Genomic DNA, 14,421 nt, shown 5'->3' with positions numbered 1-14,421 from the left:
GACACTGAAGCAGCAAACTTTGTGGAAATTAATATTTGTCATTCTCAAAACTTTACGCCATAACTAGACATCAAAACTATGAAATCAAACATATGTAATCATGTAGTAACCAAAAAAGTATTAAACAAATCAAAATATATTTGAGATTCTTCAAGGTAGCCACCCTTTGCCTTGACAGCTTTGCACACGTTTGGCATACTCTCAACCAGCTTCACCTGGAATACTTTTCCAACAGTCTTGATGGAGTTCCCACATATGAGCACTTGTTGGCTGCTTTTCCTTCACTCTGCAGTCCAACCCATCCAAAAACATCTCAATTGGGTTGAGGTCAGGTGATTGTGGAGGCCAGGTCATCTGATGCAGCACTCCATCACTTTCCTTCTTGGTCAAATAGTCCTTACACAGCCTGGAGGTGGGTCATTGTCCTGTTGAAAAACAAATGACAGTCCCACTAAGCGCAAATCAGATGAAATGGCGTATCGCTGCAGAATGAGGTGGTAGCCATGCTGGTTCAGTGTGCCATGAATTCAAAATAAATCGGTGTCCCCAGCAAAGCACCATCACACCACCACCATGCTTCACGATGGGAACTCCACATGCGGAGATCATCCGTTCGCCTACTCTGCGTCTCACAAAGACATGGAGGTTGGAACCAAGAATCTCAAATTTGGACTCATCAGACCAAAGGACAGATTTCCACCAGTCTCTAATATCCATTGCTTGTGTTTCTTGGCCAAAGCAAGTCTCTTATTGGTGTCCTTTAGTGGTTGTTTCTTTGCAGAAATTCGACCATGTTGAGATGTTTGTTAATTGAACTCTGTGAAGCATTTATTTGGGCTGCAATCTGAGGTGCAGTTAACTCTACTGAACTTATCCCTGCAGCAGAGGTAACGCTGGGTCCTCCTTTCCTGTGACAGTTTCTTCATCACGCTTGGTGGTTTTTGCGACTGCACTTGAACTTTCAAAGTTCTTAACATTTTCTGGATTGACTGACCTTCGTCTTAAAGTAATTGACTGTTTCTCTTTGCTTATTTGAGCTGTTCTTGCCATAATATGGACTTTATAGGGCTATCTTATGTATACCACCTCTACCTTGTCACAACACAACTGATTGACTCAAACGCATTAAGAAGGAAAGAAATTCCACAAATGAGCTTTTAACAAGGCACACCTGTTAAATGAAATGCATTCCAGGTGTCTACGTCATGAAGCCGGTTGAGCGAATGCCAAGAGTGTGCAAAGCTGTCAGGGCAAAGGGTGGCTACTTTGAATAATCGTTTTGTGTAACACTTTTTTTGGTTACTACATAATTCCATATGTGTTATTTCATAGTTTTGATATCTTCACTATTATTTTACAATATAGTAAAAATAAGGAAAACCCTTGAATGAGTAGGTTTGTCTAAACTTTTGATAGGTGCTGTATATCGTGCAGGAATAATATTGTCTTAAATGAATGGAAGTGTTCTCCATCTAACTGTATGTATGTGTGTGTCCGTGTCCAGGTGCGTCTGAGCCCCGTAACATGGCCTACATGAGCCGGCTGGGCATATGGGGGGAGGGGACCCCCTTCAGAGAGTTTAGCAACTTCATTCAGGCTGTGGAGCGCCGGTGAGCGAGACAGAAACTAGTAACTCGTCGTAGTGGTGCAGAGTATGTGTCTTTTAAAAAACAGCCACAAAATGGATGCAGCAAGCCACCTTAAAGTTATGACTTTTGGCAGATGGAATCTGTATAGGCAGAACGTCTTCAACCCATTAGAACTGTTACAAAACACGAATATGCCAATAAGTCTGTTGGTAGGACAACTTCTCTTGCAAAAGTCTTGTTACACCTCACCTTCTCTATACCTATTGATATCTAGTATATCACAAATTACATTTCTCCTTAACTAAATACCTATTCAAAATGTTTTTAAATCCTCCCTTCTATTGCCTTGTCCTCAGAGGTGTGGGTGCTATGGAGATAGTTGCCATGGATATGAAGCTGAGGGGGATGTACATCGCCAGGCAGCTGAGCTTCACGGGTGTCACGTTCAAGATTGAGCAGGTTCCTTTGACAACCCACTACATCAAGATGTACAACAAGTCTGTACACCTGGTAAGGAACCTTGACCTAATCCCAAACCTAAACATAAGTTTTCCCTGGGCTCTTTTCAGTAGGCTTGAAATGGAAACTGTTGTTTTAACCCCGTCCTCTCCATGTTTCAGTGGGTGGCTGCGCGGGAGAAGTTCCAGGCGGCTGCTAACCTGATGGATGCAGAGCAGCGGATGAAGAAGTCCATGTGGGGTCAGTTCTGGTCGGCCCACCAGAGGTTCTTCAAGTACCTCTGCATTGCGTCCAAGGTCCGCAGGGTGGTGCAGCTCGCCAGGGAGGAGGTCAAAAACGGGAAGGTGGGTGGGAGGTTTCAGAAGGTAGAAAGATGAGATTGTTATTCCAGGAATCTTACATTTTCTGACTTCAGATTTTAGAGATCAGTAATACTGACACCTTCGTGTCATATTACTGCATATTGGTTCTGGTGTATTTTAGTTCCTTTGGTTGGTTTGAGGAGAGGTGACTGGTGGTCTCCCAGACATTTTGCTGTTTACCGTCAGACTGTGTGCGACTCGAGTCCTGTCTTTCTCGCTCTCTGCAGTGTGTTGTGATTGGTCTCCAGTCGACAGGAGAGGCCAGAACACTGGAGGCCCTGGAGGAAGGAGGAGGAGAGCTCAACGACTTTGTCTCCACCGCCAAGTAATTTTTCACCCAGACTTATATACTTGATTAGTCCATACGTGATGGACACGTCTTCTGCTTGAATCCAACCACTGATATACAAACACGCATACACACAAACCAGGGTTTCTGTTAGGAAAATGTGGCACCGGACATTTGAGAAATGTACTGGACCCATATGCATTGAGTGTTTAACCTGATTAGGGCGTCTACCCACGGTGCTCAGGATGATGGTAATTACATTTAGATTATGGTAATTCATCTTAACAGAACGTGCAAGTAAAGGATGCAATGACTTGTGACCTTACTGTGCACTTTGAAGATGTTAGAATTACTGTCCACATTTCCTTTTCCTCAGTCAAGACCAGTAACCAACAGCAAAGTCACTATCCTATACATAGGCGGCACGCAGGTTTCAAGTTTGGGGATGCACATTTTCGCCATAACAATGCACCTTTATAATAATGCATTCCATGCATCATCGCATTTACATGTAAAAAAGCCTACTATTCGTAATGTGATGAGTAGATTGAATAGTCATAATGTAGTAATCTACAATGCATTCGGAAAGTATTCATACCTCTTGACTTTTTCCACATTTTATGTTACAGCCTTATTCTGAAATGGGTTAAATAAAACAAATGTACTCCTCAATCTACACACAATACCGCATAATGGGTTTTTATAAATGTCAGGATTTTTAAAATTTTTCCCCTACGTATTGTATGTAGATTGATGGGGGGGGGACTATTTAATCAATTTTTCTGTAAAAAGTCGAGGTCTGAATACTTTCCGAATGCACTGTAACTCAATCATTGTTTGCAAAAAGACCATTCAATGCATGGCTGAATGTGTGTATCGTAGAGGCCTGGGCTATAGGCTATATCAAACATTTTATTTTCATGGGAAAAAAACACATGGAGACATTACCAGATTGTTATTTTTTATATATCCCAAACGACGGGGTAGCCTACTCTGCTGACACTGACTAACAGATCAATAAAACCACCTTGTATGTATAATAGGCCTATGAGAAGGGGAGACACAAATAGAATGACATCCGTCTAAACTGGAGGAAGAAATTATTGTCCAAAAACTAACTTTAAAGTGGAACTGACCCAACAATGATGGAGTGAATATGTAGAGTGCGCACTCACCGGGGACATGGCCGATTTGCTCTGCTGGTGTCAATAAGATAAGTCTATAGGCCTGCTGTTGTTCACTCCATTTAAGTAGAGAATTTTGATAAGACGTTAGTCTTTCTTTACAGTAATAGCCATTTGCTTTCCAAGCTGTTGTCCCACGATTGAATTTTAAAATATTTCGATATGCCTGGCTGGGCCTCTACTTTTCACTGACAGTCACAATCATCTATTTGGTATTTGTGTGCACTGCTTTTCCTTCCGACTGTTTGTAATGAGATTTAAAACTTGTTTCTTTTTTAAGGCTAGACAACGCTAATGATCTTGTGTGGCCAAATCATGCTTTAGTGGCCTAATGAATGATTTTATGTATTTCTCTATAGACCGGAGGAGGCTAAGTAATATTGGCAATATAATTCAATTCAATAGGGAATGTTTCCCTTATGCTCATAGGTGACGTGTCCATAAGGCTATGTCAATCTACCATCCCACATAGTAGAAACGTGTACCCATTCTATTGGTCAGACTGTTGAGAAGGAAATAGTCCAAACAGACTCGGGGACAGTTGTTGGACGGTAGATCCCAAATTCATCCAACCAGCTGGCCTAGGATACATAACAATGTTGAAAAAGCAATGAATCTGATGTGACAGATCAGAACATTTAGTTTAAAATGTTGATAAACTATTTTTCTTTTTTAATTATTACCAGAGCAATGTGCACAAGGCAGTAGGCTACTGGCTTCCATGGCATATGGAATGTCTTCATAAAATAACTTCCTCCACAGACATGGTGGTATTTTACCTAGGCTACTTTGAAGCAAGGTAAAACATGCCTCATAATGTTGTAAAATGTTCAGGTTTCAAACAATTAAGTAGTTCTGTTTTCAGTTCTCTGCTGCCTGTGACTGGAACGAATTGCAAAAATCCCTGAAGTTGGAGACTTTTATCTCCCTCACCAACTTCAAACATCTGCTATCTGAGCAGCTAACCGATTGCTGCAGCTGTACATAGTCTATCGGTAAATAGCCCACCCAATTTTACCTACCTCATCGCCATACTGTTTATATTTATTTACATTTCTGCTTTTTTGCACACTAATATCTCTACCTGTACATGACCATCTGAACATTTATCACTCCAGTGTTAATCTGGAAAATTGTAATTATTCGCCTACCTCCTCATGCCTTTTGTATATAGACTCTTTTTTTTTCTACTGTGTTATTGACTTGGTAATTGTTTATTCCATGTGTAACTCTGTGTTGTCTGTTCACACTGCTGTGCTTTATCTTGGCCAGATCGCAGTTGCAAATGAGAACTTGTTCTTAACTAGCCTACCTGGTAAAATAAAGGTGAAAAAAACAAATGCATACTGCCTCCAGCACATTGCAAAGTGGTGTGTGACGTGCTGATGAAGCCTGCCTTCCATTGCCTATGCATTTGCATGGGAAGCACACTTCAATTACCAGTTGAGAAATAAAAAGTGCTGTCTGACAGATTTTCCTCTCAAAGGCTCTAACTGTATACTGTGAGCGTGTGATAATTGCGATACAAAATGTGATTAAATAAGATGCATAAGGAATATACCCACTCCAATTTAATTCCACTAAATTATGCAAATTAACCCATCGACCGATAAGCATGACCGGTCAAATGTATTTAAAGCAATAAATAGACTAAAAAGCATTATTTTGCCATGGGATTTTTTTTCCTTTTCCCGGACAACTTTATTTATCGGCTTTTCAAAAAAAATGTATGGACAAAAATTGTCTATTACCGGCTAACAGAAACCCTGACATACACATTAGGTTGGAGATTGGCTGGTCCCCTGTAGCTCAGTTAGTAGAGCATAGCGCTTGCTATGGTAGTGGGTTTGATGCCCGGGACTGCCCATACGTAAAATGTATACGCGCATGACTAAGTCGCTTTGTGTAAAAGCATCTGCAAAAGGGCATATATTAGGCTGGAGCAGAGGGCAGCCACAGTGCAGCACCCAATGAGTAGTTAAGTTCCTTCCTCAAGGGAACATCAGCGAGGGAACATATTGGGGAAACAACTTGGAATCTATTGAGCAGCTGTAATGCCAGGTGTATGCTAGTAGCATCTATAACAAGGTGTTTGCTCTCTTGCCCTTTCCCTCTCAGAGGTGTGCTCCAGTCCCTGGTAGAGAAGCACTTCCCAGCTCCAGACAGAGAAAAGCTGTTCAGCCTGCTGGGCATTGACCTGCCGGCCATGAAGACCCCCTTCCCCAGCGAGGCTGCAGCAGAGCAGAGGGGAAAGAAGAGGAAAGGTACTCCAGGGCAGTTAGCCAGGAAAGGACAGTCATTGGGTCTGTAATGAGACAGTGAAGAGTTTGATCTCGGTATTCTTCAGTTGGTTACTTTAGCAACAAGAGATCTCTTCATGCATTTCCAATGTTCTTTTTGTGTGAACCTGTGACTCATCGTAGGTGTTTTATGTAATGTTCTGGCTTACTGTTTCACACGAGAACTCTTTAAAAAAGACCTCTATCTCCCAACACTAATGTAGTGTTTTGGCTATGTTTACCAATGTTAATGTTCCCTCTCTCTCCTTCCCTGCAGGTGCCAACATAAAGAAGGCGGCAGAGAAGAGGAAGAGAAAATCAGGTGGTCTGTCGGGGAACAGCTCTGATGACAGCAAATCAGAAGAGTCTCATAAGGACGATGCGGAGAGTGACGACAGCTTCAAGTCGGTCAGCTCGGGAGAAGATGACGAAGACGACTTCAATCCCTTCAAGGATGATTCCAGCGAGGATGAGGAGGATGGTGAGTGAGGGAGTTTGATGATTTAAGATTGATTATGAGCTAACCACCTACCTAAGTCTCATAATTTTTCCCATCTCCCAGACCCCTGGCTGTCTGGAAAGAGGAAAGGGGTGAAGAAATGCAAGGAGAAGAAAAAGAAGAAGAAGAAGAGCATTGACCCAGACTCTATCCACAGTGCCTTGTTAGCTTCTGGTCTGGGCTCCATCAGGCCTGCTTTCACCACCCCCCCAGTCAAGACCTCCAGCACACCTGCCATAGGTAAGTGAGTAGCAATAACACACTTTCCGTAAGTGAGCGTGGAGTCGGACTTCTGTGCAAATCTCCCATTGCCATCAATGTATTCTCTACAGTCTGAGTTAGGATTGTATAACCAGCCAGAATGAGTAGATGACGATGAACATTCAACATTTTTTTGTATTTTTTACTCCCTCTTTCTTACCCCTCTTATCCATCCATCAGCCAAGGTAGAGGTAGATGACAGCTGTATGACCAGTCAGGATGCTGTTGAAGATGCTCAGCAGATGAAGAGAGATCTGTTGGACCAACTAGATAAGCTGGCTCAGGATCTACCTCCCAACACTCTGGATGAACTCATAGATGAGCTGGGAGGACCTGACAACGTGGCTGAGGTAATGGGTTCAATTAAATATGGATACAAAGAACAGTGGCCCAGGATCTGGACAAAATATACATTATTAAAAGAAGCTTAAAGTCCACTCATTGTTAACTGCAAATGTGTACATTTTTTAAGAAAGAGATGGCCCTCTTGACTATCTTATCATATTTTAGATTCTTTATTTGTTCTCACATCCTCTCTGTGTTCCAGATGACTGGGCGTAAAGGCCGGGTGGTCAGTAACGACGATGGCAGCATCTCCTACGAGTCTCGGTCTGAGCTGGATGTTCCTGTGGAGATCCTCAACCTCACAGAGAAACAGAGGTTCATGGACGGAGAGAAGGTACGGGAGGATGGGAAGAGAGAAATAGGAGGAGAGAATGGAACAGTATTACCCCATGTTTCTGATTTAGGCGAGGGGTACAAGCACATTGACTTGAGAAATGTAGGTTGTGTGCAAGGCAGTGGGGGGCAGTCTGCTTGTTTGAGTCACATATCTATAGAATCAGTTGACTAGAGTAGTCACAAACGATGGCACAAAACCATTCCTAAGCTTGTTCTTCTCCCTCTCCAGAACATAGCCATCATCTCGGAAGCGGCCAGCTCGGGCATCTCCTTGCAGGCTGACCGGCGAGTAAAGAACCAGAGGAGGAGGGTCCACATGACCCTGGAGCTGCCCTGGAGTGCAGACAGAGCCATACAGCAGTTTGGTCAGTTAAGTCTTTCTGGCTGTGGTTTCATTACTCCCATACAGTCTCAAGCACTGAGACTTAAAGATGCAGTCCGGGATCTTAAGCCGTTTCGCATATATTGTACAAATTGCAATCTGTCACGTCATAAGAAATGGATGACTTAGTACACAATTGTGACCAATTTTGGCTTGTGGGCACTTCTTTCAAAACCACTAGCAGATATTATACAAAACCTTTGACGTTTCACCAAGTGAAAATGCTATAGAAATTAAGTCTAACTTTATTTTCACTCTAGTCTTTTGGTGTTTACTTGTCTTGATAATGTGGCTCATGGTAGTTAATTTAGCTGGCGTGTCTCCTCTGGCTTTTTCCACTCTTATACAATGGGAACAGCAGGTGTGAGGTATTTAGACTAATTAAATGTGTGTTCTGCTTAATGTTGCCAATGTTTCTCTCTCAGGGAGGACCCATAGGTCTAACCAGGTGACTGCTCCTGAGTATGTGTTCCTCATATCTGAGCTGGCTGGGGAACAGAGGTTTGCCTCCATTGTGGCCAAGAGACTGGAGAGCCTGGTAAAAACCTGTCCTGTCAGTGGTTCAATTGAGCTGAGCAGTGGAAAACGTGTTTGAGCCACTGATGCTACATGTGATATGTGTGTTCCACAGGGTGCCCTCACCCATGGAGACAGAAGAGCGACAGAGACTAGAGATCTCAGCAGGTTCAACTTCGACAACAAAGTAAGCAGATATACACTACCATTCAAAAGTTTGGTGTCACTTAGAATTGTCCTTGTTTTTGAAAGAAGAGCAAATTGATCAGAAATAGTGTAAATGTTATCAATGACTATTGTAGATGAAAACTGCTGATATTTTATTTTATTGAATATCTACAGAGGCCCATTATCGGCAACCATCACTCCTGCGTTCCAATGGCACGTTATGTTAGCTAATCCAAGTTTAGCATTTTAAAAGTCTAATTGATCCATTAGAAAACCCTTTTGCAATTATGTTAGCACAGCTGAAAGCTGTTGTTCTGATTAATGAAGCAATAAAACTGGCCTTCTTTAGACTAATTGAGTATCTGGAACATCAGCATTTGTGGGTTTGATTACTGGCTCAAAATGGCCAGAAACAATTAACTTTCTTCTGAAACTTGTCAGTCTATTCTTGTTCTGAGAAATTAAGGCTATTCCATGTGAGAAATTGCCAAGAAACTGAAGCTCTCATATAACGCTGTGTACTACTCCATTCATAGAACAGCGCAAACTGGCTCTAAGCTGAATATAAAGGAGTGGGAGGCCCCGGTGCACAACTGAGCAAGAGGACAAGTACATTAGTGTTTAGTTAGAGAAACAGATGCCTCAAGTCCTCAACTGGCAGCTTCATTAAATAGTACACACAAAACACCAGTGTCAATGTCAACAGTGAAGAGGTGACTCTGGGATGCTGGCCTTCTAGGCAGAGTTCCTCTGTCCAGTGTCTGTGTTCTTTTGCCCATCTTAATTTTATTTTATTTTATTGGCCAGTCTGAGATATGGCTTTTTCTTCTCGCAACTCTGCCTCGAAGGCCAGCATCCCAGCGTCACCTCTAAGTGACCCCAAACATTTGAACGGTAGTTACCACTAAATATAATTTGTATGTGTGTGTGGTTTCCTGTAGTTGTAGTTGTAACCTCCTTTCTTCTCCAATCCACAGTATGGCAGAAATGCTCTGGAGATTGTGATGAAGTCCATCGTTAACCTGGACTTTCCGTTAGTGAATCCTCCATCGAACTTCGAAGGGGATTTCTACAAAGGTATGTCTCGTGTGGACAGATTTTGGGACTCGGTTGTAGGATTTATGTCCCTATTTTGAGCCAAGGGAAATTCCATTCTCCTGCTTAATACTGGGGATTCTTTCATGTCTAGAATTCACATGACTGGCTAAGTCCACAAGCTGAGTGAATCTATTTCTGGTGCATGGCTGTTGTCTTACTTCCATCTGTGGGCTCCTGGGTGGTCAGCGGTCTAAGGCACAGCATCTCAGTGCTAAAGGCGTCACTACAGACACCCTGGTTCGAATCCAGGCTGTATCACAACCGGCTGTGATAGGGAGTCCCATAGGGCGGTGCACAATTGGCCCAGCGTCTTCCGGGGTAGGCCGTCATTGCAACTACGAATGTTATTAACTTACTTGCCTAGTTAAACTTAAAAAATGTGGTTCTGTCTTCATCCTATTCCCTGGCAGAAATCCTTCATGGGTTGATCGGAGTGGGTCTGATCCATGTGGAGGGCAGATCAGGGATCCTGTCTCTGGACAAAGGTGAGACTGGCTCTGACTTTAAGCCTTGTCAGATTACATTAAAAAGTATTAGACTGTACGGTTCTTTCCCCTCTTCTTCCCAGACTACAACAACATAGGGAAGTTCCTGAACCGTATCCTGGGGATGGCGGTGCAGGAGCAGAACGCTCTGTTCCAGTACTTTTCTGACACGCTGGCAGCCGTCATACAGAATGCCAAGAAGAATGGACGCTACGACATGGGCATTCTGGGTAAGACGGGAGAGGAATAGCCTTAAACTTCTTCTGTTAAAGGAGACTAATGTCAACTACTGTGAATGAGGGACTATACTCTAAATGACACCTACAGTATTAAACTACCCAAGATTTCAGACTGGGTCTGGACAAAATGGCTGCTATGTGGATCTGATTAGTATTGTTTATCTCGGTCTCTTTCTAGACCTAGGTTCTGGGGATGAGAAGGTGAAGAAGATGGAAGCCAAAAAGTTCCTGACTCCAGGCTACTCCACCTCCGGACATGTGGAGCTCTACACGGTACAGCCGACTGTTGTTTTTCCTCACTAGACAGGAATAGAAACTGGTTTAACAAGGAACTCTCTTGCTACAACGGACCGGTAGCCATTTTCCATTTTGTAAATACTGTTTGTGTGTGTCAGGTGAGTGTGGAGAGAGGCATGTCCTGGGAGGATGCTACCCATGCCTGGGCTGAGCAGAGTGGACCCGATGATGGCTTCTATGTACAGGTACTAAAAGACCAACCAGATGTTTCCTTCTCTACAGAGTTTGGCAAACACTACATATTAGCACCAAATATGATAACATTCTGATTTTCATAGTTTTGATTGCCATAACATTTCCCTATATTTAGTTTTGTTTTACTAACTCTATAAATATTTTGCTGATCCCCCAGATAAGGAACAACAAGAAGACTGCTATCTTGGTGAAGGAGGTGAACAGTAAGAAGAGGCTGTTCCTGGTCTACAGACCCAACACAGGCAAACAGCTGAAACTGGAGGCCTACGCTGACATCAAGAAGAAGTGTAAAAAGGTGCTGTCAGATGATGCCAAGCAGCACTGGATGGACCAGTACCAGTCTTCAGCTGAGATCTGCTCTCATGCTTACTGGTAGGTGTTGTTTCTCATATGACTGTAAAGTTGTAGTGGTGGTTTTGGCAGAGTTGTCAAGTTCACTAGCAGGTTTTACTCTTTACCTGTATAGTTTAATGAACTAGTCAGAAAAAAGTTTGAATCGTGTTTATTAACCCCCTCTCCTCCCTCCAGGCGTGGTAACTGTAAGAAGGTGTCGGTGGGTCTGCAGTGTGAGGTGGGTCTGCGCTGCAGGACGTACTATGTGCTGTGTGGATCTGTGCTCAGTGTGTGGACCAAGGTGGAGGGAGTCCTGGCCTCCGTCAGCGGAACCAACATCAAGATGCAGATCGTCCGTCTCAGGACGGAGGACGGGCAGAGGATTGTGGGTAAGTTGATGCTGGAAGTCTTTGGGCAGAAGCAGTTTACGAAAAATATATATTTTTAGTCACAACCTGTAATGTATTTTACCAGAGGAGTATTGTACATAAGTAGAAGCTGGTCCCTCTCCTCCCCAACAAGTGAACTGTAAATTAACAGATGTTGAAATGAGGTTGGACTACGAGGTAGCTAGAGAAGTGCATTATTTTCCTTTGTTCTAACGTGGTTATTTCCCATCTCTCTCTCTCTCTTGTGTCCAGGCCTGATCATTCCAATTAACTGCGTCTCTCCTCTGACCAACATCCTGTCGTCGTCTGACCAGTCTCAGCAACTGGCCGTTCAACAGCAGCAGAAGTGGCAGCAGCTGCACCCTCAAAGCCTCAGCCACATGCATAACATGGGTTCACCACCCAGTCTGACCTGATGGGCTTCGACAACATTTCCATCTGAATCTCTACCGTGACACTACCCACCACCTCTTCTCCTCCCTCTCCGTTCCTCCTAAGGTGCTGAGTTGTGGTTTTCCCTGAAGCTAAACCACAGTGGCAAAGTTAAGATTTCAGGGTTTATGTCCAAAGAGGAGACAGTCTCCCTTTTGACACCCAGAGGAGTTGGCTTGATGAATAATATTCTTCTGAGATTCAGAGCTGAAGATTTAGAAGAGGCTGCGGTGATGAAGGGGGGGAAGAGTAGAGGACGCATGGAGAAGTGGCATTATTAAAAATGCCAGAGACTGTTTTTCCTGTTGCACCCCTCTCCCTCCCCTCAGCTCTATGTAAGCGATGGGGTGTGCCTTCTCTACTGAAGGATGGGGGATGTCACCCAGGTTTTTGTTTTCAACAGGTGACTGGACAGTGCTCAGGTGTTCGTTAAACTACACAGTGATTTTTTAAATTTTTTTAAACAGGTGTTTTACAAAATGTCTACCTGAGATGCATGACCACACACCAACTGCTTGCTTTCTTCATTTTAGATTTTACTCTATCACGACTCAAGTCTCAGGCATGATGACGACAACTCTCACCATAACTACATTTAAAATGGCACCCTATTCCATAGGTAGTGCACTACTTTTGTTCACCATCGAGAGTAGGGTGCAATTTCTGAAACAATCCTTGTTTCTATCAAACATTGGTGTATCCTTTCTACCTACAGAATTGTTTACAGCTTGACTATCAAGAATTGTGATTGTGCATGGTTTAAAATAACTTCATTTTCCTGTATTTATTCCTCTGCATTCAAAAGATGTTCAGAATGGGTTGTTTGATATGTGGCATCAGATTCGATATCTTGTACTATCAAACTACAGCAGATACACTCCTGGAGTGTTATTATAAAACTGCACGTGAACCGACAGATCTTGTTTGTCAATACAAGCTCTCTAATAACACTACATTAAAAGCTAGTATTCAAGATAGTTTGTTGTTGAATTCAAAACGGATCCCTTTTACCTCATGGAGGTGTGTGTAAATCTGAAAGGATTGGATCTGTGGTAAAGCTTGCACCTCGGAGGCAAAGGTGGTATCAATTAGCATATTCACTGGTATCTATTTTATCCTTTAGGTCATATGTCAAACTCTTTGCACAGAGGGCCGAGTGTCTGCGTGTTTTCTCTCCCTTGTACTTGATTGATTAATTAAGGTCACTAATTAGTAAGTACACTCCCTTACCTGGTTGTCTGTCTTAATTAAAGGAAAAACCAGCAGACATTACTGCCCTAGGCCCTCCATGGAATGAGTTTGACACTACTGCCCTAGGCCCTCCATGGAATGAGTTTGACACTACTGCCCTAGGTACTTCATGGAATGAGTTTGACACTACTGCCCTAGGTACTTCATGGAATGAGTTTGACACTACTGCCCTAGGTACTTCATGGAATGAGTTTGACACTACTGCCCAAGGTACTTCATGGAATGAGTTTGACACTACTGCCCTAGGTACTTCATGGAATGAGTTTGATACTACTGTCCTAGGCACTTCATGGATATCTAAAACAGGTGTTTCAAACTCATTCCATGGAGGTCCTTGTAGTGTCTGCTGGTTTTTCCTTTTAATTAAGACTTAGACAACCAGGAGAGGGGAGTTTCTTACTTATTAGTGACCTTAATTAATCAAGTACAAGGGAGGAGTAAACACGCAGACACTCAACCCTCCGTGGAATGAGTTTGTCGTGTGACTCAGGATTCTTGGGATTGGGCACTTGTTCCCTCACTGATTCTGAACTGGAATCTAACCTCGAGTCTACCAGTCAGCAACATTGCTGCTTGATCTCTGGTACTTTTTATCTGTTTTGTCACTTGAGACAGGATGTACAGGGGCAGAAGACTTTCTAAAAATATTTTTTTTAAATGAAGTGATGTAAAAAGCCTGAGTTTAGGATGCTACTTTGCTATACCAATTGTGTATAGTGTTGTTTGGACATAAGAACAGTTTTTTGCTTAAATAGCCGTTAACACTTGAAGGATGGTGTAATTTCATTTTTGCACGAGTTGCACTACTGACATGTTCTACAACAAATCTGTATTAAATCATTTTAACTGAGTGCAAGATTTCTACCTCTTAATGACTAATAAATACCAAGGATAAAGTTAGAAAACTATCTGTTTTTATATCATTCCTCAATGGCATTTTCCTCAATCCTATTAAAAAAAAATCTGTATACTTAATTGTCCACGTATTTTATGATGTGCTGTACTCCTTAATCATCACCACTCATAACAGGTC

The 14,421-nt window shown here is 42.7% G+C and overlaps 1 protein-coding gene across 3 annotated transcripts in view; it reads left to right on the top strand.

The window, feature by feature from the left end:
- LOC135548237 (protein strawberry notch homolog 1-like) overlaps positions 1–14,363 on the top strand; it is a 32,917-nt gene extending 18,554 nt beyond the window's left edge. For all 3 annotated transcript variants that reach the window (XM_064977616.1, XM_064977614.1, XM_064977615.1), the window contains exons 13-32: positions 1,505–1,610; positions 1,946–2,099; positions 2,210–2,392; positions 2,638–2,735; positions 6,002–6,147; positions 6,440–6,643; positions 6,725–6,901; positions 7,103–7,272; positions 7,470–7,601; positions 7,833–7,968; positions 8,411–8,523; positions 8,617–8,688; positions 9,647–9,746; positions 10,178–10,252; positions 10,336–10,482; positions 10,670–10,764; positions 10,887–10,973; positions 11,141–11,355; positions 11,512–11,705; positions 11,958–14,363. In XM_064977616.1, coding sequence (XP_064833688.1) covers positions 1,505–1,610; positions 1,946–2,099; positions 2,210–2,392; positions 2,638–2,735; positions 6,002–6,147; positions 6,440–6,643; positions 6,725–6,901; positions 7,103–7,272; positions 7,470–7,601; positions 7,833–7,968; positions 8,411–8,523; positions 8,617–8,688; positions 9,647–9,746; positions 10,178–10,252; positions 10,336–10,482; positions 10,670–10,764; positions 10,887–10,973; positions 11,141–11,355; positions 11,512–11,705; positions 11,958–12,121 — 2,768 coding nt within the window. In that variant the 3' untranslated portion in view covers positions 12,122–14,363. The remainder of the gene's footprint in view (positions 1–1,504; positions 1,611–1,945; positions 2,100–2,209; positions 2,393–2,637; positions 2,736–6,001; positions 6,148–6,439; positions 6,644–6,724; positions 6,902–7,102; positions 7,273–7,469; positions 7,602–7,832; positions 7,969–8,410; positions 8,524–8,616; positions 8,689–9,646; positions 9,747–10,177; positions 10,253–10,335; positions 10,483–10,669; positions 10,765–10,886; positions 10,974–11,140; positions 11,356–11,511; positions 11,706–11,957) is intronic.
- Positions 14,364–14,421: the final 58 nt, after the last annotated feature.

This window comes from Oncorhynchus masou, chromosome 11 (assembly GCF_036934945.1).
Source record: "Oncorhynchus masou masou isolate Uvic2021 chromosome 11, UVic_Omas_1.1, whole genome shotgun sequence".
Taxonomy (NCBI): Eukaryota; Metazoa; Chordata; class Actinopteri; order Salmoniformes; family Salmonidae; genus Oncorhynchus; species Oncorhynchus masou.
Note: the sequence above shows the minus strand (reverse complement) of the source record. Positions and strands in the feature narration are given on the sequence as shown.